Consider the following 25801-nt stretch of genomic DNA (forward strand, 5'->3'; position numbering starts at 1 on the left):
GGAGTCAGGGCTTTTAAAGGGAAAAGCCACAAGCGGGGAATTCGAAGCCTTGGTGCTACTTGATAGGGTAGGAGTGTTGCAAGCCTGCTGATTTTTAAAATCATTGGTTGGGGCAAGAAGAGACAGTTGGTTTGGGCCAAATGGCAGGGGGAAGCTAGGTATCTAAAAGGAACATCTGGAGCTAGGTGGGGGCTTAGCCTCAGGACCTGATTGGCTGCCCCCAGGTGGGTGAACTTCTGTTCTTACCAAGATACAGTCTGTGTTTTTTCCTGGAATTGGGTGGGGGAACCAGTTCACCCTGAGTAAGTTACAAGACAGAGTCCGGAAGGCAAAATGGTGTTTCTTTTTTTCTCACAGAGATACAGTGCTTACCTGGCATGCAGCAGGTGTTCCATTCCTAGTTTAAAAAAATTACCCCTTTAGAGAAGAGTACCCAACTAAGTCCTGTGTAGCATAGATACTAAACCATATTTAGCACAATGCGCCAGACTGTCCTAGTTGGTTTTTTGTTGCTGTGATCAAAACACTTTGACTAAAATCAACTTGGGAAAGAAAGGTTTACTTCATCTTACAGCTTTTAAGTCACACTCCATCACAAAGGAATGTCGAAGGGCAGAAACCTCAAGGCAGGCACTGGGGCAGAAATGACGGAGAATGGCTCTTTACTGACAAACTCTCCTTTGCTTGCTCATCTTGCCTTCATTTACCAAGCAGGACCACCTGCCCAGGGGTTATAATGCCCACAGTAGGCATAGTCCTCCCACATCGATCCAATCAAGACAATGCCCACAGTCTTGCCCACTGGCCAATCGGATGTAGGCATTTTCTCAATCGAGGTTCCCTCTTCGAAAATGACTCGTGTCACGTTGACAAAAAAAAAAAGTCTAACCAGCACACTGTGTACTAGAAAACTTTATGTTTTGGGGGAGATAAAGCAAGTATATACTCATCAAATAAGATCGTCAGAGTAAATTAAGTGGAGACTTAAAGCTGAGAGTAAACCGTCAGGGTGAGCATGGGCAAGCCGTCCATCTGACACCGATTATGTCAGGCACACAAGGCAAACGCTCTTCCAGGGAGCTTCACCAGTCAGAGCTGCTACACTTTTGTAGTCCTCAAAGGGGGCATGAAACAAACAGAGCCATTAGAGCCGAGTTTCTCTGGGTTTCCCAGGCATCTCTCAAAGCCCCAAACTGCCGACGTTCCCTGTTCCCTGGGAACCAGTTCTTTCTTCCAAAATAGCGATTCTGTTGGTCTCCCAGCTACCCACGACTGCCCCCCGGCAGTCTAGATGGAGTCCATCTGCTGTAACCGACTGGGCCTCCACTTCCCTGGAAGTGCTTCCTTTGGAACCCGCTCACCATCCAGCATCCCCTCCTTAGACATGAGTCTTCCTGTGCACATCTCCCCAGCTAGAGCAAGCTCTTCAAGATCTTCTCCCCGGCCTGGGCTTAGCAAAGTGCCTGTCAGAATACTTTACCTAAAAGCACCGGCAGATAAAACAATACAAAATTTGGTCCTGGGAGACCCTCCAAGCTCAGTGCAAATGCGAAGCTCAACTTCACGTGGCGGTCCCGCTCCTCCCAGCGTCGCCTAGGCTGCCTCACCACAAGGCCCCGCTACTCGCTCGGACCGGCAAGCCTCCCTGGTTCCCGTAATTACCTAATGCCTAAAGCCTCCCAACGTGCTTTTTCCAACCGGGAAAACTTCACTTCCGGCTTCCCGCGACTCCGTGGCCACCGCCCCGCCCCTTTCACTCACGAACCGGAAGAGATTGTCCAACCCCTTGTCCGTAACCCGGAAGTAGATGTATCTCACGGAAGCCGGCTTTGGCCCTGCGGCTCCTGCTGTCGCCGCGGAGAAATTGTTGGAGCTGGCAGCCTAGGAATGGTGAGGCTTCGCGGTTCGTCTCCTAGTGTTCTGAGTAGACCTGGGGGTGAAATGGAGTTTCCCAATGGGCCGCGGGGCACAACCCCACAAGATTTGGGGCCCCGCCCCGGTATCGCCCCGAAAAATCTGCGCATGCGTGAGTCCGACCGGGCTAGACGCTGGCCTGCGGTGTTACGCATGCGCAAAGGTGGTGCGACTTGGCTGGTTGTTGCTCGTGGGTCCCTGTCGCCCGTGGGGCTCAGAGCCAGACTGCGAGAGCACCGTGGTGTTACCGGTGCATTACTAAGAGCTGCAGAGCTGACCGAATTGCCACTCCTCCCCAGAGTCCCTGAAACAGACCTGGACTGATCCCTCACCATGGGTGTGCTCTCGCGGGAGGAGGGCCGGAGAGCCGGGAAGGAGGGCAGAGAGTTTGCCTTCGTTGCTTGTGGGACTGGGCACCTTCACCCTCTTCCGTGGTGCCCACGTTTCCCAGCCGTGACCTACGGAGCAGGGCGAGGAGCGTCCTTGCGGGCAGAGCCGGAACTTTCCTCTAATAGATGCCGGAGTCAGAAGGGGCGGGGCCTGCTTGCAGCCCTCCAGGAAGTCCAGTACCTGAGTTTTCTCTGGGTTAGAACCTGGTGTCCCAACTCTGTCCACAAATCCCCTTTTTTGTTTTGTTTTGTTTTCGAGACAAGAGTTTTCTCAAGGTAGACTTGGCTGTCCTGGGCTTGCTTTGTAGACCACGTTGGCCTCGAACTCACAGAGCTCCGACTTCCGCCTCCTAGAGTGCTGGGATTACAGGCGGGCGCCCACAACGCCAGGCCCAAACCACTTTGTAATCTTAGGAGGTACCACCCACCTAAGTAAAAGCTGCATGTGGAAGGGTGAAAAAGGTATTGAGACATTGGAATTCTGTCTGCCTTCCCCAGCGGAGGCGGCAGCGGCGGCCTGGGAGAAGAATCAAGAATCCCTTGGTCCTTTCTAGTTAACAGTCAAGATGCTTCATTTGGGACTTACTGGTAAAATTATAGGGTCTCTGAATCTAGTATGTCTTGTATCCACAGCTTTTATGATACTCCTGAAAGTCTCGGTGACTTCCACATGGCTACTTACGTTTTTGGTTTTATTTTTTGAAGCAGGGTTTCACTGTATAACCCTGACTTGCTGTGTAGACCAGGCTGGCCTCAAACTCGACAGAGATCCTTCTGCCTGTGCCTCCCAGTAGGGGAGGAACTATCACCCAGGCTATGTAGCTACTGATCTTTAAGTGTAATTGAGAGTGGGTCTTGATGACTCTTCCCACTATAAATATCCTCAGGAGATGGGGCCATGAGCAAATGTGAGGAATTGGTAAGTAGATTTGGCCGGTTGGAAACCTGAGGGAGCCTTATTTCTCCTTGGCAGACTCTCTTCTCGGCCTCTAAGCTCACTTGGTCAGACTCTTGGATGAGCCTGTGGGACCGTTCCTCCCATCCCTGTGGTTTGGAGCCAGTGGCTTTGGGACTGTGAGAGGATGGACAAAGGTAGTGTGAGGCTGGGCCAGCTCCGCAAATGCTCGGTCACCAAGCACCTCCTGATTCTGCCCCAGTCCCAGCTGGGCAATACCACCTCCCCTGGGCCAGCACTGCCCACGCACCTCTTGGCAGAGCCACAGTTGACTGACTTGCTCTTGTGCTGCTGCTCTTTGGCACGCTGCATTTTGATGGCAGAGGGAACAGTTATGCCCAGAGCCTGGTGTGTCGGCATCACCAGCCTAACCTGAGCGCCATGTGCTGCACAATATGACACGTGGCACCGGGACAACTGCCCAGCGTGGAAGGTCTGGGCCAGGTCTGAGCCCAGAGGGGATCTGGATGGCTAAGGAACTCCCACCTTAAAGCCTCAAGCGTCAGGGAGGCAGGGAAAGGGCTGGAGGGGCTGGCAAGGAGCAGGCTGAAGAAAGGGGTCCCTGTGCAGAGGACGCTTGGGAAGCCTGAGTCTGCCATTTCTCTTTCTCCAGATTCTCAGGGTCTGCTAGATTCATCCCTCATGGCATCAGGCACTGCCAGCCGCTCAGAGGATGAAGAGTCCCTGGCAGGACAGAAGCGAGCCTCCTCCCAGGCCCTGGGTACTATCCCTAAACGGAGAAGCTCTTCCAGGTAGTCTGGCCTCAGGGGGACTGGGAAGGGGAAGGCTTGTGGGCTTAGGTGCCTCTGTATCAGCCTCTGTGTATCAGCCTCTGTTGGGAGTGGCCGTCTGAGCCTGCCTTGGGTGGAGGCGGAGCCTTGAGCCTCTTTCCTTTCCCTGCCCATCCCTCCCTGTAGCACTGAAGGTGGGGGGCTTGCCTGTCATCTCTGAGGGCTAGTGCTTGGCTATTCCATGTCCACTGAGCCAGGCCCTGGTGGAAAGTCAAGGGTTGGTTCCCACTAGGAGCCTGCTGTGTGGAGCTGCCTGAGGTACCATGCAGCTACCAGTAGCTAAAAGTGCAGGACCTCCTACAGGTTCATCAAAAGGAAAAAATTTGATGATGAGCTTGTAGAGAGCAGTCTGGCCAAATCCTCTACCCGAGTGAAGGGGACCAGTGGAGTGGAATCAGGCCGCTGCTCAGGGAGTGAGCCCTCCTCCAGTGAGAAGAAGAAGGTAAGGAGCTGGGTGCAACATGGGGCCAGAGGGCACTGGGCTTTGTGTGTCCCCCATGGATGAGGCCTATCAGAGGAGCGAGCTGCCCCAGCCCCCACTCGCTACCTCCCCCATCTCTCCCTACTCCCTTTCTTGCTGCATTCCTCACTCTGCTACTGCATCCTGTATCACATTCGGTGTGGGAGGCAGGGAGCATGTATCTATTCTGGGAGCAGACAGCTTGTTCCCAGCATTACAGGGTGTAAAAATAACCCCCAGGTGGCGTTGCTCTGGCCCCAGACAGTACACCAGCAAGAGTAGTTCCCTGGTGTACTCCCCACCCACCCTCCCTTCTGGGGTTGAGGGTACCACACACAGAGAGAAGACCCCATCTGGTCAAGAATGGTGGCGACGTAATGGTGGGGGTGGGTGTTGGAAAGCCGCGTCTCAGCTTGGCTCCCTGGTGTTGTCTGAGCCTGCAGCTGTCATAGTGTGCGAAGCAGTAGGTCTGAAGCCCCAGCTTCTCTGGTACCAGCTTTGAGTTCGTTGTGATCTTGCCCTCTACCCAGGTATCCAAGGCTCCTAGTACTCCTGTGCCACCCAGCCCCGCCCCGACCCCTGGACTCACCAAGCGTGTGAAGAAAAGCAAACAGCCACTGCAGGTGACCAAGGATCTGGGCCGATGGAAGCCTGCAGATGACCTCCTGCTCATCAACGCTGTGTTGCAGGTAGTTCACCCACCACAGGACTGGGGCTCTACCCTCCAATTCCCAGCCCCCATAGTAGCTTAGCAGGACCCTATGGCTTCCAAGGGAAGGCTTCTTCCCAGTGCAGAGGCTGGAGTAACCAGTCTGGGCTCTTGCAGACCAATGACCTGACGTCTGTCCACCTGGGCGTGAAGTTCAGCTGCCGCTTCACCCTTCGAGAAGTTCAAGAGCGCTGGTACGCCCTGCTCTACGACCCTGTCATCTCCAAGTGAGTGGGCCAGCTCCAGGAGAGGGCAGGGCTGGGGGCCACCCAAATGGAGAACTAGGTGCAGGAGGGCCAGCATCTACCAGGGCCCGAAGGAGGGTCTTAGGAGGCAGGACTGTGGGGCCTTGCGGCCTCTGTGATAGTCTGGGGAGGTGTTAACGGAGAAGCTTCTTCCTCTAGCTCCTTTCAGTGCCAGGTGGAGGCCAGAAGGCAGTGGAGGACGTAAGTGCCAGGAGCCCCAGTTCCAGTGTGTGCCTTGTGTCACCTCTGAGCTTGTCCACACTGGCTCTCAGATCTCCTTATATGAAGAAGGCACTGAGCCCCCAGATGTCAGGAGGCAGAGGCAGGCAGGTGTCTGAGTTAGAGGCCAGCCAGCTCTACAGAGAGAATTCAGGACAGCCAGGGCTACACAGAGAAACCCTGTCATGAAAACAAACAAGCAAGCAAAAAGGAAAGAGAGTACTGGAATAAATGAGCCTCAAGACCCTTCTAGTTTTAGCATCGTTTCAAATAAGCTCATGCACATAAACATTGTCCTCCTCCTCTCCCTCCTCCTCCCCTGTCACTTACTTCAGTGTCCTTAAAGCTTGGTTTGAATCTGAACACCCATCTTCTACTCCTCCGCAGCCCTGCCACCCACTCAGGCTGTAGCCATAGCCCTGAGAGACCAGCTTGAGGTAAAGGAGGCAGTAGACAGTGGTTAGTGAGTGGAGCTTCAGCCGTGTACTGTGGAGGGGTCAGAGAGTCCTGGCTGGTCCCAGGGTGTCTTGGAACTGGGTCTCTTGTTTGCCTGTTTTGAGTTTGGGTCTGGTGTGTGGCTGATTTAGAGCTTACTCTGTAGACCAGGCTGGCCTTGAACTTTGAGCAGTCCTCCTATCTCCATCTCCTGCTGGCTGGAATTACAAGTATGTGCCACCAGCTTGGGTCTTTAGAGAGTGTGGCTTCCATTTCTTGAGTTGCTGCTTCTTTTACTGGACCATGACCTGGTGCTGGGCTAAGCCTCCTGTTATTTCTACCAGGGACCTCTAGGCTTGGGATCTCTAAATTCCAAAGGCTTATAGTTTTGGGGGGGGTGGGTAGTAAGAATCCCAGACTGCTTGACTCCTTCCTTTCAGCTCTACCCTACATTTCTTTCCATGCGCAGACTGGCTTGTCAGGCCATGAGGCAGTTGCACCCAGAAGCTATTGCAGCCATTCAGAGCAAGGCCCTGTTCAGCAAGGCTGAGGAGCAGCTGCTGAGCAAAGTGGGATCGGTAAGTGGAGGCGTGGACAGGGTACAAGCTGGACCACGTGGGAAACGGCTCGTGGGAGGGGGTCCTGCCTGCCCCGTCTGCGGTCTGCACACACACATGCAGGTGAAGACATCTGCAGTGGCCTTTGGGATGGGTCTTGGGAAGGCCTGGGGACAGAGATGGGGTGGGAATGAGACAACCCTGGCATGAAGAGGGTACCTTTCATCTCCAGACCAGCCAGCCCACCTTGGAAACCTTCCAGGACCTGCTGCACAGACACCCTGATGCCTTCTACCTGGCCCGTACTGCCAAGGCTCTGCAGGCCCACTGGCAGCTCATGAAACAGTATTACCTACTGGAGGATCAGACAGGTAACCCCCAGGAGCTGCAGCGTGAGCAGCCAGGTGTTCCGGTGTGAGAGCATGTGTGGTGTCTGTGGGCACAGCTGCCTGGTAGTGTCCTGTAACAGAGTCCTCGGCAGCCCCGAGAGTCTTTTCTCAGTCTGTAAGAATCGGCAGCAAAACCTGCTTCCTCGTAGAGCTGGCAGGGCCTTTGGCATCATGGAGAGGGAAGCCAGCTTACCGGGTATCCTGAGGCAAAAGTGCAAATAGCAGACTTGTTTTAGGTCTTTTGTTGTATTTTGGTCTTGACATATTTTGCCATCACATAAACAATACATTGGTATATTATTTATGGGTAGCATTAAAACTGGAGCAAACTGGGAGTGTCCATCTATTCGCTCTTCCCCAGAGGTAGTGACTTCCTTTGAAGTTGCCCTGTCCTGCCCTGTCTCCATCCTGCATCCTCCCATCACCTTGCTCATGGACCAGGGAGCCTGTGCTGTCGGGCGTTTGTGTCCTGTGTGCCTCTGCGGAACTTCATGTCTAGGCCCACTCTTCCTCTCCCCAAGGGCTGGAACGCCTTCTGCCACCCTCTCACCGCTGAGCTGCTCTCTGGGGCTCTTGCTGGGGAGCTGTCTGGTTGTGCTGCAGGAGTCCTGCAAAGGAATTGGTGAGCAGGCTTCTGGTTTGTATGGTTCGGGCACACTTCTTGCCAGAACGCCCAGCCAGCGTGCTGCCTCGGGCAGCTGTCATGGACTGCTCCCGCAGCTGGTTCAGAAAGCCTCCTGCAGTAGGGCCGCGGGAGCCCATCCACTGCTGTTAGTGGCCCAGGGCCTTGCTGTCTCACCCAGCACGGAATCCTCTAGGACATTTGCTGGGTGACATTTCTGTTTTACTGTTTCAAAGCCAGCCGGTTGGTTTTTGGTTTTGTTTTTGTTGTTGTTTTTCTCCTTTTCTCTTTCTTTTGTTTTATTTTTGAGTCTTGGTTTTCTGCAGCTCAGGATGACCTCCTGCCTCCATCCCCCTAGAACTGGAACCATAGGTTTGTGCCACCAGGTCCTGCTTCTTTCTCATCATTTTGGAAGCTGTTCTGTTCTATATATTTTTTCCTCCAAGAGTCTCTGTGCAAGAATTTGGTTTCTTGTTTGTTGTTTAGAGCTGCTCATCCCAAGGATCGGGCACACTCCTTGGCCTAGATAGTAGCTTAGTCACTCATTTAGAGTCCCGGATGCCAGGCAGACCTGGTGGAAGGCGGCTTGGTGGCAGTGACCAACCCAGTCCTCTGTCCCCAGTCTCCCAGGGCAGAGCTGCACCTCTTGTGTGCTGCACTCCAGCCCAGCTGGAAGCTGCTGGCTGCCCTGCTGCAGAGCGCCCTGCAGCCTTGGCAGAGCTGGCCAAGAACCGCAAGTTCTTTTATTCTCAGTCTCTCCAGAAACAGTTGAAAACTTTCACGAAACACTAGTGTTTCAGAACATACTTGACAGATTCTAATATTAATTATCCTACTCTATTTCATCCTTTGAAAACAATAAAGCTAATTTCATGGCCTGTAAGAAGGTCATTCCCCACAGACTGAAGGTCATTCCAATGCTGCATACCTCTCAGGGTGGCCAAAAGACTGAGGAACAGTATGGGTCCTGGCTGTGCCCCCACTAGGCTCAGAGCTTAATCTGCCTCTACCATCACGGGGGCTGAGCAGTCCCTCTGCCTAGTGTGAGACTACAGTGAGTCAGCCATGCAGCAGAGGCCCACGTGGGTCAGCTCTTGAGCCCTTGTCTTGAGCCCTTGTCTTGAGCCCTCTGTCCCAGGATGCATTGCATTAAGGATGCATTGTGCCACCTACTTGGGACTGTGATCCCTTTATGGCTTTGGCTCCAGAAGGGCTCTGTCCTTGCGCCCTGGCTGCCCGGCTCACATGGCTGTTGGGCAGCTGGGGCTGGAGTCGGATCCTCAGCGTTTATACTTCCTCTGTTGTTCATTTAGTGCAGCCACTGCCTAAGGGGGACCAAGTGCTAAACTTCTCTGATGCAGAGGACCTGATTGACGACAGTAAGCTCAAGTGAGTTCCTGGAGAGGGTTGACTCCGTTTGTCGGGCACACCAGGCTGCCCAGCACGCATAGCTTCAGGTGCAGCTACTGGGCCTAGCCGCCCTGCTGCACCCTCTCCTGTGAGGGCCGCTTAAGCTCACTGCCTTCCCCTGCTCCCCACCCCAGTCCCAGGGCTAGGCAAGGCTTGGCGGAGGAGCCTGGGGTGGCCTGCTAGGCCTCACTCCTCCTTTTCACTACCCAGGGATATGCGCGATGAAGTCCTGGAACACGGTAAGCCTGCCCTGCTGGGGACAGTGTGGGGGGAAGTTCCTACTGAAGTAGAGGGGACCAGGCCAGGGTGCTGGGGGCGTCAGTGTCTCTTCTTCCTGCTTTTCCTCACCTCAGAGCTTACAGTGGCCGACCGGCGCCAGAAACGAGAGATCCGGCAGCTGGAGCAGGAGCTGCATAAGTGGCAGGTGCTGGTGGACAGCATCACAGGTGAGGGTCCAGGGACCAGGGCTGGCTCTCCGGCATCCTTTGCTCCGCTGAGCGCCTTCCCTGGCCTATCTGGGTCGACTGTTCACTACCCTCCCCTGAGGGCTCTGCTGATCCTACTTAGCTGACCCTGCCCTTCTCTCAGGCATGAGCTCTCCAGACTTCGACAACCAGACCCTGGCAGTGTTGCGGGGCCGAATGGTGCGGTACCTGATGCGCTCTCGTGAGGTAAGGCAGGCAGGCTGCCACTGTCCACCCTGCCTAGCCACCCCTCCTCTGTCGTCCCTCTCTCTGCCCAAACCTTGGATTCTTGTCTTTCCCTGGCTATGTGGGGCTCCTTCTCACTCTCTGTCCCAGCCCTCACCTCCACCGTTTTCCCAGATCACCCTCGGCAGAGCAACCAAGGACAACCAGATTGATGTGGACTTGTCACTGGAAGGTCCAGCCTGGAAGATTTCCCGGAAGCAAGGTGTGCCCACCTCGCTACTCCACTGGGAACAGGAGTGGGGTACCCTCCAGCCTCTCACTGGCTTTTCCATGGTGCCTAGGGAACCCTCAGGGACTAGTGAGGCAGGCCAAAGGAGTTGGTGCTTTGAGATCGCTCCTTGGGGCTACAGATGCCTTCAAGCCTTCGCATCCAGGAAGCAGAGGGGCACTTGGCTGTCTCCTGGCTATCTCAATCTTGTCATTCCTTCTCTTCTCTGCCTCCACAGGTGTCATCAAGCTGAAAAACAATGGTGACTTCTTCATTGCCAACGAAGGCCGGCGACCCATCTATATCGATGGCCGGCCTGTACTGTGTGGCTCCAAGTGGAGGCTTAGCAACAACTCTGTGGTGGAGGTGAGTCAGGGCTGGAGGCGGCAAGGGTGTCTCACCTGGTACGTGACAGACTGGTCCATGGACATGGTTCCGGCCCACCCTGTACTCAGCCATCTTTCTGTCCTGCCCAGATCGCCAGCCTGCGATTTGTCTTCCTCATCAACCAGGACCTCATTGCTCTCATCCGGGCCGAGGCTGCCAAGGTCACACCACAGTGAGGCAGAAACCAGGGCATCCTCTGGCCTCAGTTTCCCCTGTCATTCCAGCTCCCTTGAGCTGGGAACTCAGGCTCCTGGAAAAACCTTCTACCCAGAGTGGGTGGTGGAGGCCCAACTGCTGGCCCATTGATTGAGCCTTTGAGGCAAGGTGGGATGACCATGGGGAAGCCAGGAGAGGCTGGAACCCCTGTGCCTCCCCAGAGCCAGAGCCCCACCATTGCCTTGTCACTCCTGTGTCTCCAGTGGATCAGCTTTAGACTCCTTGTTTTTGTTTTTTTTTTGTAAATAAAAAGTACCAAGTTCCAAAGTAGTTTCTTTTATTTTTTGTTTTTTAATATAAAAAACATGAGGACAGGTGGAGACAGGCACATGCAAGGAATGGCAGAACCCCTCCTTGTCCTCAGTCCTCTGCCCCCATCTGGCAGAGGGTGGACAAGCAGGTCAGTGGAGCAGGACCCGCGGATCCCTAGCCAGGGGCCTGCCTGAGGCTCCAGCTCACCCTCCTTCCTCAGGCTCCTGCCCTGAGCCAGCAGGCAGCGCAGTGCACAGATGGGAGGCTCACACAACAGCAGCTGGCAGATGTTTGCAGTTCTGATCTCCAGGCGGCGGTCAGACCCCTGTGCCTTCTTCCTGGGTCCACTGGACTGTGCCAGGGCCGTGGCAGCCGATGAGCACCATCTCTAGGCTGTGGGGGTCCCAGGGCAAGGCTCGGCCCCCCGATCCTGGAGGGGGCTCTCCAGTACTGGTAGCCTCGGCCTGGCTCACAGGTGCTGGGGTCCCAGTCATAGCCGCTTCCTCAGAAGGCGGGGGTGAGGCTGGGGTGCTGGGCTCAGAGCACAGGTCAGCAGAGCCAGGCGGCTCCGAGTCTGAGGTGGAGGTCCATAGAGCTGTGGCTCGAGGCCAAGGGGAGCTCTGGGATGCGGGGGGTCCCCAGGGCCAGGGTGCCGTGAGGGGAGGAGGGTGTCCTGGACGAGGGTGAGGCCAGGTCCCACTCAAGACAGAGCCTGCTGGAGGCTGCAGGCAGTAGGAGGACGCCCCAGTGTCCACACGCAGGGGCTGGAGGAGCCCAGAGGCAGCGGTGGGGCACGGCCCCTCTCCTGATGCTCGGGGACACTGGCCTTCCCCCTGGGGCACCAGGATGAGCTGCACAGCCTGGCGAAGTGACTGCAGCCCCTCCCGCATCTGCAGCACCTGCTCGGACAGCTCCGTCACCTTGGGGGTAGGGGGAGAGGTCACGAGGTCAGCAGGCCAGCCCCCTCAGCAGGGCCTACCCGTCCCTCCCTCTTCCCATCTCATCCACCCACCGCCTGCCGCAGCTTGTCCAGTGTGTCCGTGCTCCTTGCCTCGCCGGGCCCCAAGGGGACAGTGAGCAGGCCACTCTCTGTGGAAAGGATGGGGTTAGAGCTGCTAAAAGACAGTTTAGGATCCAGGCCTGGCCTCTTAGCACTGACCTGGCTCACCTGCTCTCTTCTGGCCTTGGTCAGGTTGCTAAATTTTGCGTAAACCCCTCCCAGCAACTCTGAATAACACTGTCTGCTGCTCTCCCTGTGGGACCCTGTCCCTGATGAGACAGTCTCATAGCCCATGGTGTTCCCCCAAGTCTGAATAGCCGAGGCGGTTGAGTCTTGAGCTGTCTGCCTCCACCTCCCAAGTGCTGAGATTGCAGGCAAATGCCACATTGTCTACCTGGAAGTTGCTCTTTGCATCTGTGCCTTGTTCTGGCCTAGAGGATGTGTGTCCTCACTCTGTCCACTTTCCAGGCTGCCTGTCTTACCCAGGGCCAGCGTCAGCCCTGTCTTTCCAGCCCTCTGTCCTCCCAGTAAGGGGACATATGTCATGAGTGTCAGATACATTCTCTAATTTAGCTTGCACATCCCATTTTACAGACAGGAACTGGGACCAAACATGCTGAGTTTACACTGTTAGAAAGATGGCAGAGCAGGAATCCAAGCCTCCATCCAGTCACCACTGGCAGCCCGTGAGGGCTTCTGGGCAGGCTGCCCCACAGTTCCACTAGCACCAGGCTAGACACCACAGTGCTTGAGGTCTATAAGGCAAATGGGATGCCCTCTAACCTTCCCCGTCCCTGCGTTCAATACCTGGTCCTGGGGAGGGGCTGCTGCTACATTCTGGGCCAGACTGACCCACTCGGAAAGAGAACTTGTGCTGGTCAGAGGCACAGCCATCCTCAATGCCATCTACGACCCTGTGGACCCAAGTCAACAGGCAGGACAACAAGTCAGACAACAAGAGGCAGCCACCGTGGTGGCGGGATGGGGCATTCCAGGGTTCACGTGTCAGCTACGGAAAAGCGGAGCTATCTAGGGGACCTGGCATCCTACGAAGCTAGCATTTTAGCTGAAGAGTACATTGGAGTAGCAGGAAACGGCAGGAGTTCAGGGTGAGCTGCCTGCTAACAAGTAATGGGATGGTGGGAATCGGGGAAGGCAGGCTTGGACCATGAAGGCTGGACTGATGGTGCCTCTGAAGGCAAGAGCCTACTTCGTTCTTGCATAGAGCAGCTCACAACCACCTTTAGCTCCAGTTCCAGGGGCCCTAGCGCCCTCTTCTGGTCTCTGTGGCTACCTGCACTCACATGCAGAGTCCTCTGCCGCCTACCCAGTTAAAAAGAAAAAAAATTTTTTTTTTTTTATAATGGAAATACGAAGCTAGGCACAGTGCACTTCTGTAAACCTAGCACTCAGGAGACAGAGGCAGGAGGATGACAAGGTGGAAGCTAACCTGGGTTACATAGTCTCAAAAATAAACATGGGCAACACTCAGGGTCGGGGTGTGTATAGCGGGTGCCTCTGTCCTACTACCACAGTCCTACCATTGAGTCCAGGGCCTGCTCACCTGGGGCTCAGGTCTGGGGGTACATTCCACGGCATGGGGGGAAGCCGCAGCCCGTCTAAGGTCCGTGGATGGGCAGAAGGAGCGGCCTCGGGCTTCAAAACTCCTGCCCTACTTGGCCGCCCTCGGCCACCCAGCCGGGGCCGGGGCACAGCACGCCGTGGGGACAGCAGTTTGGCGGCTGAGGAGGAGGAGGTGCAGCCAGGTGACAGCAGGGGACTGGAGAGCTCATCCACTGGGGCTGGGGAGACGGTGGGTCCCTGTTCCCCATCTGTCTCCTTCTCCTCCAGGGTGGACATGAGGGTGTTGTCACCGCTCAGGGAGCTGGTGTCCACCTGGGGACAGAGAGGAACAGGGGTTCAACATGACAGCCACTGCTGTGTCCCCCTCCACTCCCCTGCTGGGAAACAGGAGGCAGAAAGTGCCCTGGCGGAAGAAGCCACCACACTGCTGCCACAATGGAATACCCCCAAGTCCCACACAAGTGTGGGTGCAGCACCCTCTGCTTGGTCCTTCCGACTACCGGGGCTGGCACTGTGCAACAGCGATGATCCTAGAGACTCTAAGGTCTCTGTGGTGGTACAGATGAGAAATGCCCCCGGGCTCAGGCATTTGAACAGCTGGTGTCCAGTTGGCACCTTTTGGTGCGGCTTAGGAGCTGTGGTTTTGCCAGAGGAAGGTAGGGGCTTTGAGAGAATGAAATACTCTGCCACATCCACATCACTCCCTTCCTGCCTGTGCTGAGGGGCTCCAGCCCTCAGCTTCCTGGCCCTGTGGCATGCCTGCGGCCCTGTCTCCCCACCATGATAGACTTGGATGTCCGCCCAATAAACCCTTCCCTCTGTTAGTTGCCTTGGTCATGTTTTAGCAACTGGTAAGTAACCAGGGCACCCTCAGAACAGGCCATTTCATGAGGAAGGGTCAAGGGAAGCCACAGACCCTGTTCGGAAGCAGCGTCCTACCCGGGATGCCTGTCTCCGGCTGGCCTGGCCCTCTGACCACCCCTCCATCTGCAGTCTGCACGCAACAACCCTCACCTCTGCAGAGACTCCGCCGGCTCCCAGGTTGTAGCTGAGCTCCCCTCGGAGGCCACGGCTGAAGCGGGGGGCAAACTCAGGGTACAGTGCGAGGCTCTCGTGCAGCCCAGCCAGCTGCAGACACTGGAGGACGCAGTATGTCAGCCCCTTCACGTCAGCATTGGCCTTAACTACCTGCTCCCGCCGGGGCAGCTCGCAGCCAATCAGGTCACCCTTCCCTGGAGAGGAAGCAGAGGTTAGCAAGCCCAGGGGGAGAAGGGATGGGAGGGAGGAGAGGAGGTGGAGGGAGGCGAGGGGATGGGAGGGAGAGGGGGTGGAGGGAGAGGGTGGCTCTAGACTGAGGAGATGGCGGGAAGCAGAGGGGTCTGACTGTGCCGCCTGATCCCTGGGCCTCAGTGATTCACACCCATACTTGGGGTGAAGAACAGTGCGGCCCAGGCTCTCAAACATTTCCAAGGGCAAAGCTGCTGGCTGACAGCACGGTACCTCAGTAGAATGTCACCCATTCCTGTGTTTCAAAGATAGGCTGTTAATTAGAGTGCCCTGGGGAAATTAAACCAATCAGACATCCAGGCCCCAGCCCGACCTTCATCTGATTTTCTTAAAGGCCCACAGGTGATTTGGGTGCAGCTGGTCCAGCTACCAGAAGTTGGTAGTAGCAGTTTATTCAGTGCCCTGTGTGGAACGGCAAAAACGTCAGGCGGCGATGCGGTCACTGTCCTGGAGTGTTGAGGGGAGCAAGCTGATCTCACCCCAGCGGTCCGCAAAGGGTTTCCCAAGCCTAGACTGAGACTGCTACCTGGCCGACAGCAATTATAAAATGATGTAGGCCGATCTCTGTGAGCTTGAGGCCAGGCTGGTTTAGAGAGCGAGTTCTGGGACAGCCTGGGCTACACAGAGAAACCCTGACTCAAAACAAAACAACAAAACCAAAAAAGCAAAACAAAACAAAAAGATGCAGGTCCTGCAACCTCAGGGAGGTTGGACAGGGGAGGGGTATCTTAGAATCATGGGCCCGGTTCTGTGGCTCTGATGGAGAGGGCTGAGTGAGTTTATGTTGATGAAGCTCCTGAGCCAACCCTCTGTTCATTGTTTTCCTCTCCCTTGATCCCCAGATCCGCATCCGGACTGGCTACCCGGGTAAAGGCAGTCTGGCCTCTCTCAGACCAGTCACGTGATTGGAAAGATTAGAAAGGTCGGTCAAGGCTTTAAGGACCAAGACAGGTGGCTGCTGTCAACACACATGGAGTCCGGAGGCCTCTAAATGTTCATGGAGTCCGGCTCAAACTTGAATTCAGAATGTGCCTCATTTACCTTTTCTGTTCTTGTTTTGAAGCTTCCTGAATCCTTGCAGAGCTGTTTGGGTTATACAGGGATTTTCTAAGGAAGGAGCTGTGTTTTGTGTCATCCGGAATAAGATAGGTGTAATTTTCTTCATCCAAGAAGTGACACAAAGATGAGAAACAAGACTAAGGACAGAGTCAACTGCGACCTGAGACCCTGCCGCCAGCACCTGGGCCATGGTTTCCAGGCTCAGCTCATCCAGTGTCCTTCCTCCCTCACAGGTGGCAGAACTGGTTCACAAACAGGTTGGGGCTAGAGTCAATGCTGTTGACTACAGGGCCAGACTTGGCTCGCCAGGAGCCAGCTGGGTGCACCTGAAAGCCTGCCCAGCTGAGGAGGCAGGTGGGAGGCTGGGATGAAAGCAAAGCAGAAAACCAGGTCACAGCTGGGCACATGTACTCCCAGCCCTCCGCTAAAACAGGAGACGGCAGGTTCAGAGCCAGGTTGGGCTCCATGGCAAACACAGAACACAACACTCCGTTCTCCAGCAGGATCCGAGCCAGGCCCTCACACAGGCCATCAGAGCTACCAAGTGACCAGCTGGACAGCCCTGCTCTGACCAGCCTCTCCTCCCTTCCACAAGGGCTATCACCACACAAGCGGTGAAGCTCCATCTTCTTCCTTTACTTATTTTTTGTTTCCCTTCTGCTCTTTGAAACAAAGTTTCATCTATCCTAGGCTGGGGACTTCCGGCTCACTATTAGTCCAGGGTGACCATGAATTTAGCCTCCTGCCTCCGCCTCCCAAGTGCTGGGATTACAGGCAGGGGCACCACACCAGGGCTGACGTAAACCTGAAGACTGACGCCAGGGTCTTGTGCTTACAAGGCAAACACCATACCAGTTAACCTTTGTCCTGAGCCCTTGCATCCACCTGCCTGCCTTCTCCGCCCCTCTCTTCTCTTTTTTCTATCCTTCCCCGGACTCCATTCCTCTTTCAGATGGTCTTGCCATGTTTCCCAGGCTGGCTTAGAACTCCTGAGCTCAAGCGATTCTTTTGCTTTCGTGTTCTGCCTGGCTTGGACCGCAAACATACGCTATGACTTGTGGTATAACTCCATCTTCTCAGTTCCGGTATAGAGTATATCTAAGCTCAGAAGCTGGGCCCAAGAAAGATGAAAAAAATTAAAATAAAAGTGCTTCACCAGTCTGTCACCTTGTTCAGGCTCCAAGCCCCTGGCGACATTTCTTTCATCAAATGCTGGGGGTGGAGTGGGGGGGTGAGAATGAGCACCCGGTAGGTGCTTCCTTCTGTCCTCTTCTGTCCTAGTCTCCACTGTGCCCCACACCCTGCTCTCAGCTGTCCCCACGGCAGGGACTTGGCTGTGACCTGGTTACTCTCTTTCCCCTGGACTGTCCAGGCTTGTCTCGGGCCCTTGCCCTCCAGGGTGCTCAGAGCCTCGCGCAGCTGCACAGCTCAGCCCGTCACAGGCTTCTGTGCTTCCCAGAGCCTTGCGCACGAGTGCCTGGTGCCTGTGCGCACACCTGGCCCTCAAACGCTTCCCTTTTGTGGCTGTCGCTCCTGCCGCACCCGGCTCTACCACGAATACTAGCCAATGCCCAGCTGTGCAGGCTTTTCTGTGCTCAGGTCCCTTCTGTGTGAGGTGGGAACAAAACGGCTTCTGTGGCAGATGGTCACCATCTCCTCCCCGTGAGACCCCTGTGCTTCGCCCCGTCCCCTCTATGGTGCTGACCCAGGTAGAAACTGATGTCTCACTTCCCTTTGCCTTTTGCCACCGGCAGGCTGAGCTCTGCTGTCCCCTATCTGGGCTTCGGACCTGCTCTGTGCCCTGCCCTCTTTCTGCCCGGCTAGACTTTTCCTACACTGCTTCCCCACCCCATTACGAACTGGCTCTTCTAAAAAGCCGGACCCCTGCCGGGCATGGTGATGCACAATGTAATCCCAGCAATCAGGAGACAGAAGCAAGCTGTGAGTTCAAGGCCAACCTGGTCTACAAGGCGAGCCCAGGACAGCCAATGCTACACAGAGAAACCCTGTCTCAAAATAAACATGCAAACACACAAACAGCTGGACCCCTTACTGGCTCCGTCCTGGGAACAGCCTCAAGGTTGCCACCCTCCTGTGCTGCCACACTGTCGTCACTGGCTCATCTTTGAGCTTTGTCTAAGGCCTCTGGTTGTCCCTGGCTCCCTTCTGTTTGTTTCTCCCCTCGGCAGCTCTGTGTGCACCCCCTCTCTGATTTTAATTCAGAATGGCCATGAATTTCCCCCAGAAACGTGAGCCCCCGAGCACCCTTTCTCCCGTCACACAAACCTAGAATGGCGAGGACGGTGCCACCTTTGAGGACCTCCATGGAGCCCGAGCAGACGAAGTAGAGGGCCTGGAGGGCGTCGCCCTGGTGAATGAGGTACTCTCCAGGCGTGCAGAAGGCGGGCCTCAGGGCCAGGGACAGTGCTCGCAGGCAGCCCCGGCTGGCTGCCTCGAACAGCGGCAGCTGCAGGACCTCTTTGTGCAGGTGCATGGCGATGTCTGCCCGGAGCTCATCTGGGAGGCTCTGCAGCAGCTGCAGGCGGGGGGGGGGGGGGTTAGGGCGGCAGGAGAGGAGGCCCTTCCAACCAGCGCCCAGCCACCATCTCCAAGCCCAGAAGCAAGAGGGAAACGGAAGGAGGCCTGAGTCTCCTGCACGGCATTATGGCCCACAGGGCGCAGTCAGTAGAAGAAAGCTCTCTGTGGGGAGCCCCCTCCCCGCCCTTTCCTCCTCCTGGCCTTCCACGCTGACATCAGTGAGCCCAGTGCCCACAGACCCAATTAGGGTTCTGCTGTCCCTGGAAGAGAACCAGGAAAGCCAAATTTCTGCATTTTGTACCCACCCACACCTCCAGTCCTGACCATCGGGACCAAGCTCGACCTCCCTGAGGAAGCGAAAGCCTGGACGGAGCGTCCCGGGAGGCCTCCCCACCTCAGTGGTGTCAATGCCGTTGTTCACAGCCCAGGTGGCTTGGAAGTACTCAAGCATCCGCTGCTTGAGGGGCTTGGGGATGCGGTGGATCCGGATGTAGTCTCGCAGGTCGCGCGTGCGGCTGTGGTACAGAAAGCGGCGAGCATACATGCGCTGGATGATGGCCGTCACGTTCCCAAACACCACTGCGTGCATCAGGGCTGGGAGAGGGGAGAGGAAGGGTCACCTCCAGGCCTGGCCAGGCCCAACGGCGCGCCAGCAGACCTGTCCTCTGCTCCCTGCCTGTGCCCGGCTTCCTAGGCAGGGTGCAGAGGCACCACCAAAGGCAGAATCTAAAACCTTTACTTGTAGGGACTTTGAGAGAGGCAGATTGGGGGGGGCGGTCCCAGGAAGCGCAGGCCCAGCCTCACCCCCAATAAGCATGGTGCAAATGGAGAAGATCTTCTCAGTGTCTGTGTTAGCGGACACATTGCCGAAGCCCACGCTGGTGAGGCTGCTGAGTGCGAAGTACAAGGAGGTGATGTAGGCGCTGCGGAGGGAGGGGCCCCCCAGGAGCTCCGGCCCGGTCCCGTTGGCTTCACTGCCGCCACTGCCGCTGCTGCTGCTATTGCTGCAGTTTTCGCCCTGTCCAGAGCTGTTCCCGCCGTCGGGGCTCCGGCTCACCAGGTAGTAGGGGGTCTCCAGCCTGCGTGCCAGCTCCTGGAGCCAGCCTGTGGGGGGGAGGGCGACTCAGAGAGCGGCACAGTTCTGCTCTGTGGACACAGGTGGAGTAGCGCCTTCCCCCCCCAAAGCGGGATGCAGATGCAGGCCCTTGGCTTCAGCCACCTCTCTCTCCTCTGCTCGCACATCTTTACCACAAGACAGCACAGGAGAAAGGCCGACGCACTGCCAGGGCCTGTTGATGCTGCTGGCTCAATAAGGAGAATCCCACCTGCTCCGGGGCCGCTGGTCAGCCTCGGGGACTGTGCCCAGGAGCAGCCGGGTGGCCAGGCAAAGAGGCTGGTGCAGGAGAGGCATCTGGCTACATTAAGCCTCGGCCTGGTCCCCAAGTCTGGGTGGCTGAGGCCACCTCGGCTGTCCCATGCACCCACACCATTTTTTCTTTGTCCAAGCCCATCTGCTGCTAAAGTCCTGCCCATCCAGCTATACCCTACCCCTCCACCTCACAAACCACGCAGTCTCACACACGCTGTCCCTAGCATGGGGAAGGCAAGGGCACACAGGTGAAGACTCTACAGATGCCCAGCCACAACCATGGCCTCGTGCACTGCAGAGGCCTGCATATGCTCGAAAGGCTAACGACCAAGGTGACTGCACACTGACACACACACGGGGGTGGGAACGCAGGCACAGACGGGTGAGTCTGTGTGTTCTTGCGCACACACACTCATATGCCCTCCCACACAGTAGACTTCTTTCCACACCTACGGCCAGGGTGGAAGTCGGCTCTCTCCTTCTACCCTGGGGCCCTGGGGAGCAAACATGGGTTTTCCCGGCTTGGTAGCAAGCGCGTTTACTTGTTAAGCCATCGTGTGTTGGCCCAAGACCAAGACTGTCTGCATCTGCTGCGAAGAGTGGGGCGCACCTGAGAAGTCAGTGCTTCCGGGCCACGTGGAGGTGAGCTGGAGACAGGGTGGCAGCTGCCCCGAGAGCTGCCTCGCCACAGACTCCCCCCGGGCGGGGCATGCGCCGAGGAGCTAGTGCATGCCTGTTTCCACATGCTCAGCAACTAGAGGGCCCGGGGGAGCCGCCAAGCATGGCCTCTGGGCACACCCCTCTCTCCACGCTCCTGGCAAGGGCAAGGTTCGCAAGAGCCTTGCCATCCCTTGAGGGACCTGATCAGAGCAGGTTCTAAGAATGCCTGGAGACCCCATTGAGGCCACTGCACACAGCAGGCCCCTCGAGCAGCTAGAGACTCCACACGTGTCAGTTACCGGGAAGCCGGCGGGGAGCCGGAGCTGTGGAAGAAAGGTGTGCTCAGTTTGGGACGCACAGGAAGTTAGACGGGATGGGAAGAGTGAAGGTTATGACGTCCTTCTGGTGACAGCAGCGGGCTGGGGACAGACTGATGTGAAGAGGGCAGAGAGATGTGTCTGGAGTCTCTGGCATGCAGGGGCTGGAAGGAGGGGCTCAGCAAGAGTGTGGCTGGCAGTCAGGGGCTGTAGCCTCACTGGGGCTGAGCCCCAGAAACTGATCACAAGCTCGTGGATGACGTGGAGAGGTGAGGGTGGCAACTCCGGCAAGAGTTAAGATCGAGTGAGTGGGAGGAGGAGCCGAAGCCACGGAGGGGAGATGAAGGAGGGGGAGGTGCCGGGAGAAAGAAGAGGCTCAGGGAGAACCACAGACAAAAAGTGGGGCAATGGCCTGACGGCCTGAGGGCCCGAGCTTCAAAGGTGGCACTCAAAGAGGAAAGCATGAGGCCAGCAGCTCCTTGCCTGGCCATCCATGGCTGGCCATGTGACCAAGCTCTGGTCCCCAGGAGGGCGCTAGGGGTGACCGAGACTCCCCAAGCAGACACCAGGCTGTCTCCCCACGGTGGTGGCCATCACACACACACACTCACACACACACACACACACACACACACACACACACACACACACACCCTTTCTCTGGCATCCCCACCCCCCACACCGCCCGACACCAACCCTGCCTTCGGCCTACGGTACCGATCTCAGGCAGCTCTGACTCGCTGCTCTCAATCTCCTGCTGGCCGATGTAGAACCAGACACAGGCCACCCAGTGGGCGAGCAGGGCGAAGACAGCCATGAGCAGGGTGAGCACAACCGCGCTGTACTGGGAGTATCGGTCCAGCCTCGGCAGCAGCCGCAGCAGCCGAAGCAGCCGCACGGTCTTCAGCAGGTGAGCCCCGACGTACTGAGACAGAGAGGAGGAGGGAGGTCACCCCAGGCCTAGCCCGGCCCCTGTGGCCCAAAGCGCAACACCAAGCCCAGCCATACTGACCACGTTGACCTTGAAGGCATGCAGCAGGTCAAAGGGCAGTGCCGCGATGACATCCAGCAGGAACCAGGTGGTGACGTAGTGGAGGCAAATGGACTTTGGGGCAAATACCACCTGGCCTGACTTGGACACAAATGTAGTACGGAAATTCAACACAATATCTGTGTGGAAAACAGGCAGTCAGCAATGGGCAGGGTATGGCTCCGCACCACCATTCAAGGCTTGATCTGTCCCCAGGCCCTTCATCTCTGTGCCCTGACTAAGCTGTAACTCTTGCATGCACATATTTATACCCATTTTCCAGAGGGGAGAAACTGAGGCTCGCCGAGGTTAATCTCGGCTCGGGACTCTAGAACACCTTATTAGTAGAGATGTCTTTGGGCTCTAGGCTTGGGTGACAAAGCTGGGAAGGGCAAGGGAGAGAGACACTTGTGGGGCGTTGGAAAGCATGCGAAGGACGACCCCTGCAGAAGGCCCAGGGCTGCCTGAGCAGCAGTGGGCGCAGACTGCACATACCGAGGATGAAGAGGATTTCCACAGCCAGGTCGCAGACGCTAGGCGGGCCTCGGGCGGCACCGGGCTCCCGGGCCGTGCTCACACACACGCTGTACGGCACGGTGACCGCCACATAGAGCGTGGCGAGCAAGATGAAGCCATCCCAGGTGGCCCTCAGAGCCCCACAGTGCAGCAGGATGAAGGGGGACTTCCGGATGGCAGCGACTTTATATTCAGGCAGGTTTGGCTTCTCTCCGAACACGCCCTGGGTGAGGAGGGGCAGGTCCAGGCAGAGAAAAAGGGTCATGGACAGAGGCTAAATCAGGATAGCATCTGGAAGGGTGTTCACCTCCTCTCTCCCCTGTACTGGCACTGTGGCCCCGGCACAGGTTTTATTTATGCACCAGAGGGATGAGGACTGGGAAGAGCCAAAGGGCTGGTGGGACCCGAGTGGCTTCCGGACGTCCTCTGAGCTGGTTTGGTTCGCCGGGCCGGGTCTGCTCAGCCTGCCCTGCCCCAGCCCAAACACACCCCAGGGCTCTCCACCCACCTTATTGAGCTTGTGCTTGCCCCTGGGTTGCTTCTGCAGGTGGCCAGACAGGTGGTAGAGAACCGCCCGGCTCCGCCGCCGGTTAGCGTTGAAGCCTTTGGACCCTGCCCGGCCATACCGGCGCCGGCCACCACCTGCAGACAAACAGGGTCCCGTGCCAGCAAGCTATGGGTCCGGGTACCGGACACTAGCTGCTAGTGCGCGGGATGACCGGCTCAGTGGCCCTTTTGGCTAGTCAGGCATCCTCACTTCGCCCGGCCGCTTGTCAGTCAGAGCTGTGCTGTCTAGGGGTGCTGAGTACCCTAGTCCAGGCCGCTTGTCAGTCAGAGCTGTGCTGTCTAGGGGTGCTGAGTACCCTAGTCCCGGGATCAGCTGCTGGAGAAGGTCCGGATCCCGCAGGGCAAGACAAAGGTGAGCGGCCTAAGGCCTGGGAGAGGGAATCTCCAAGAGGCTGTGCCGGAGGGACTGCTGTCGGCAGAGCTGCGGAAGCCCAGAGAAGCCCAAACGAAGGTTGGTACCAAGAGGCAGCAAAGCCGGGGCTGAGTGAGGGCAGAGCAGGGGAACAGCCTGTACCCCACATTTCCAGACAGCGATGCAGCCTCCGACCAGTGTCTGTTCCAGACAGCAATGCAGCCTCCGACCAGTGTCTGTGACAGCTCTGAGACCTAGAAGGCCTGGGCCAGCCCTTCGAGGGGCCCTGGGCTCCCCCACATCAGGCATGCTGGGCAGAAAGGAGTCAGGTGAGTACGTGCTTGGAGAGAGGGGCGTCTTAGGCACAGGCGGAGTTTATTGGCTCAGTAACCTTGATTTGAGAGCTTTGTTTTAACTAGCCTATTCCGACAGGATTCCCATCCTAGGACTAAACACAGAGCAGCACAGGCCCTCTGTCAGACAGAGTGAATCTCAGTGAGCATAAGAAGGGCTGGGGGGGGGTCTATAACCTGGACTGGGGGTCCCAGCCCCACCTGAGCCTCAGGTAGCCAGGGTCCAGGCATCTAGATCAGCGCGGCACAGTACTCACCTCTCCCCTTCCAGTTGTCAGGGCCTCCCCGGTTCTTGGTGTCGCTGATGTCCTTGTGAGAGACCAGGAAGAGGGCCACCTCCCCCTTCTCGTTCTTTATTGGTATCACATCCAGGAGACACCAGAACGGAAGCCCTAGGCAAAGAGACATTAGCTGCCTTCCATTCTTGGCCCTGCCTAAGGTAACAACAGACAGTCCCTGGTAAGAAGCAAACAGAGACAGCCTCCCGGGGAGGGGGCAGCAGCATGGGCTCACTTAGGACAAGGCTTGGGAGAGGGAGCAAGGGGAGCAGACATGGCAGTCAGACACCCTACACTGGCAAGATAGGAAGGGAATGGAGGCTGAGGCCAGCGTGAGGAATGCAGGGAGGAGAGAGCCCAGGACGAGAGGTGGAGGCCGAGAAAGGGATGGAAGGGCGGCTGGGCACTTGGGAAGAGGCCCTGCCCGAGGCCCTGCCCGGCGTGGTGGAGCGAACTCATGCCACGGTGCCTCACCACTCTTGCGGTACAGGATCAGTTCCGCCTTGAATTCTTTGTGCTCGTCCAGGGCCTTGCGGATCTGCTGGCGGACCAGCTCACTGGTGTCTGGCCCGTAGAGGAAGGAGCAGGCACAGCCCCGCTGCATGACCTCAGCCCTGGAGAAGCCCGTGAGGTCACAGAAGCCATCCGAGCAGTAGACCACAGGGAACAGCCCGGCCACCTGGGCGTTGCCCAGGACGAAGTTGCTGTCTGCGAGAGAACACCTCTGATGTTGACGTGCAAGCCGCAGGGTGCCCCCACCTGCCAGCGAAAGCCAGGGAATGCTGTGTGTGCTGGCCCTGTTTATGAGGGAGACTCAGCTTGGACACCGATCTGTGCCTCACGTCCTCCCGGGGCAGCCCCCAGCTGGCCGGGTTCGAGTGGATTTGATGATGAGAGCACGTCAACGCAGTCCTGCGTGGTGGGCGCTGTGCCATGGAGGGGGTGTCCTGAGCAGTTGGATGAAGGGGTGGGGCTGACCCACTACCTGGCTAGCTAGGCTGGCTGTGTGCTCCGTCTGGGCAGCAGGTCCCAGACCATCCCCTGCCGTGTTTTTGCCCCTTCACCACACATCTTGGCTCAGGAACTCTTGAACGCCATCAAGAATGGGGGTGTATGTATGGATAGTGGTGAACAACAGAGCCCGGAGCCAAGTATGTATTAGGGGGAACGAGGGGTGCTGAATCAGCAGGCTCGGAGCCCAAAGCAGATGGAGAAGCCCGGGGTGGGGGAGCTCAGTGATGAGCTCCTACAGGCTGTCTGCAACACGAGGGAGAGTGCCTGTCAGAACTGGGAAGCCCCACTGGGAGGGAGAGGGGGAGGGACCCTGTTTTCATGACTTCCCTTGTGCTCGGAGCCCGAGGAACCCAGAATCTGGAAGCTCGCGTTGCCTCTTCCAAACTTGCCCAGCCCGGATGGGAGTCCCCAAGCTCATCCGCTCTGGGGCTCGGTGGGCATTCCGAGCTTCCAAGCGGTGGCTTTAGACTGTGCGATGAGCTTGCACACACAGTTCTCTGCTGAATCCCGCCTACTCTACCTTCCTTTGCAAATCTTATTTCTAAATCTGGGTTCTGAGCCCTCTGCGCTGTCCACCAGCACCGGCTCCGCGCTGCCCGACTGGGCCTCTGCAGCAGTGCAGTCAGGGTGGGACGGGTCAGCTGGACTCCGGGACCTCGCACCCAGGGACATCTGCTAGCGGTGCGGACCCTGGAAACCTCCGGGAACCCTTCGGTGACTGCAAGGAGAGGATGGCCCCTAGCTTCAAGGGGGGTGAGGAAGGGGGTGGGCCGGTGGGCTCCAAGCAGCAGGTGGCAGTGCGGAGGGTGGACTACTCCCCGGAAGCTAGAGGGCTGGGGCCTGACTCACGCGTCCCGTCGAAGCGCGTGGCGATGGTGTCCAGGAAGGTGTTCTGCGGCGCCAGGAGCCCCCGCATGGCCGGCATCTTAGGCGGCGGTGGCCGCCCGCCCCATCCCTCCGGGGCGCGGGGACTCAGCGCCGGGGGAGGGCGCCCGGCTCGGCCGCCCCC

General features: G+C 57.2%; 2 protein-coding genes and 1 long non-coding RNA gene across 3 annotated transcripts; 1 reads left to right on the forward strand and 2 right to left on the reverse strand.

Moving 5' to 3' along the window:
• Positions 1 to 540: 540 nt before the first annotated feature.
• Positions 541 to 2410, reverse strand: LOC129691059 (uncharacterized). The gene is made up of 2 exons (XR_008722405.1): positions 2247 to 2410; positions 541 to 1930 (listed from the first exon to the last, which is right to left on the reverse strand). It is a non-coding gene; the product is annotated as an uncharacterized LOC129691059 (long non-coding RNA).
• Positions 1814 to 10883, forward strand: Mcrs1 (microspherule protein 1). Its single transcript, XM_055627005.1, has 15 exons — positions 1814 to 1890; positions 3277 to 3395; positions 3872 to 4010; positions 4353 to 4491; positions 5040 to 5198; positions 5336 to 5445; positions 6587 to 6695; positions 6907 to 7045; positions 8999 to 9074; positions 9306 to 9334; positions 9449 to 9541; positions 9684 to 9766; positions 9920 to 10007; positions 10252 to 10379; positions 10490 to 10883. The coding sequence occupies exons 2-15, from the start codon at positions 3386 to 3388 to the stop codon at positions 10574 to 10576; spliced, it is 1389 nt and encodes a 462-aa protein (XP_055482980.1). The 5' UTR covers positions 1814 to 1890; positions 3277 to 3385; the 3' UTR covers positions 10577 to 10883.
• On the reverse strand, positions 10883 to 25801 carry Kcnh3 (potassium voltage-gated channel subfamily H member 3). Its single transcript, XM_055627004.1, has 15 exons — positions 25642 to 25801; positions 24253 to 24486; positions 23758 to 23892; positions 22737 to 22870; positions 22208 to 22451; positions 21695 to 21852; positions 21400 to 21607; positions 19141 to 19440; positions 18731 to 18930; positions 18085 to 18334; positions 14467 to 14684; positions 13433 to 13764; positions 12676 to 12782; positions 11881 to 11957; positions 10883 to 11788 (listed from the first exon to the last, which is right to left on the reverse strand). The coding sequence occupies exons 1-15, from the start codon at positions 25715 to 25717 to the stop codon at positions 11186 to 11188; spliced, it is 3276 nt and encodes a 1091-aa protein (XP_055482979.1). The 5' UTR covers positions 25718 to 25801; the 3' UTR covers positions 10883 to 11185.

The sequence above is a fragment of the Psammomys obesus genome, unplaced genomic scaffold (assembly GCF_907164565.1).
Source record: "Psammomys obesus unplaced genomic scaffold, mPsaObe1.curated_primary_1811, whole genome shotgun sequence".
NCBI lineage: Eukaryota > Metazoa > Chordata > Mammalia > Rodentia > Muridae > Psammomys > Psammomys obesus.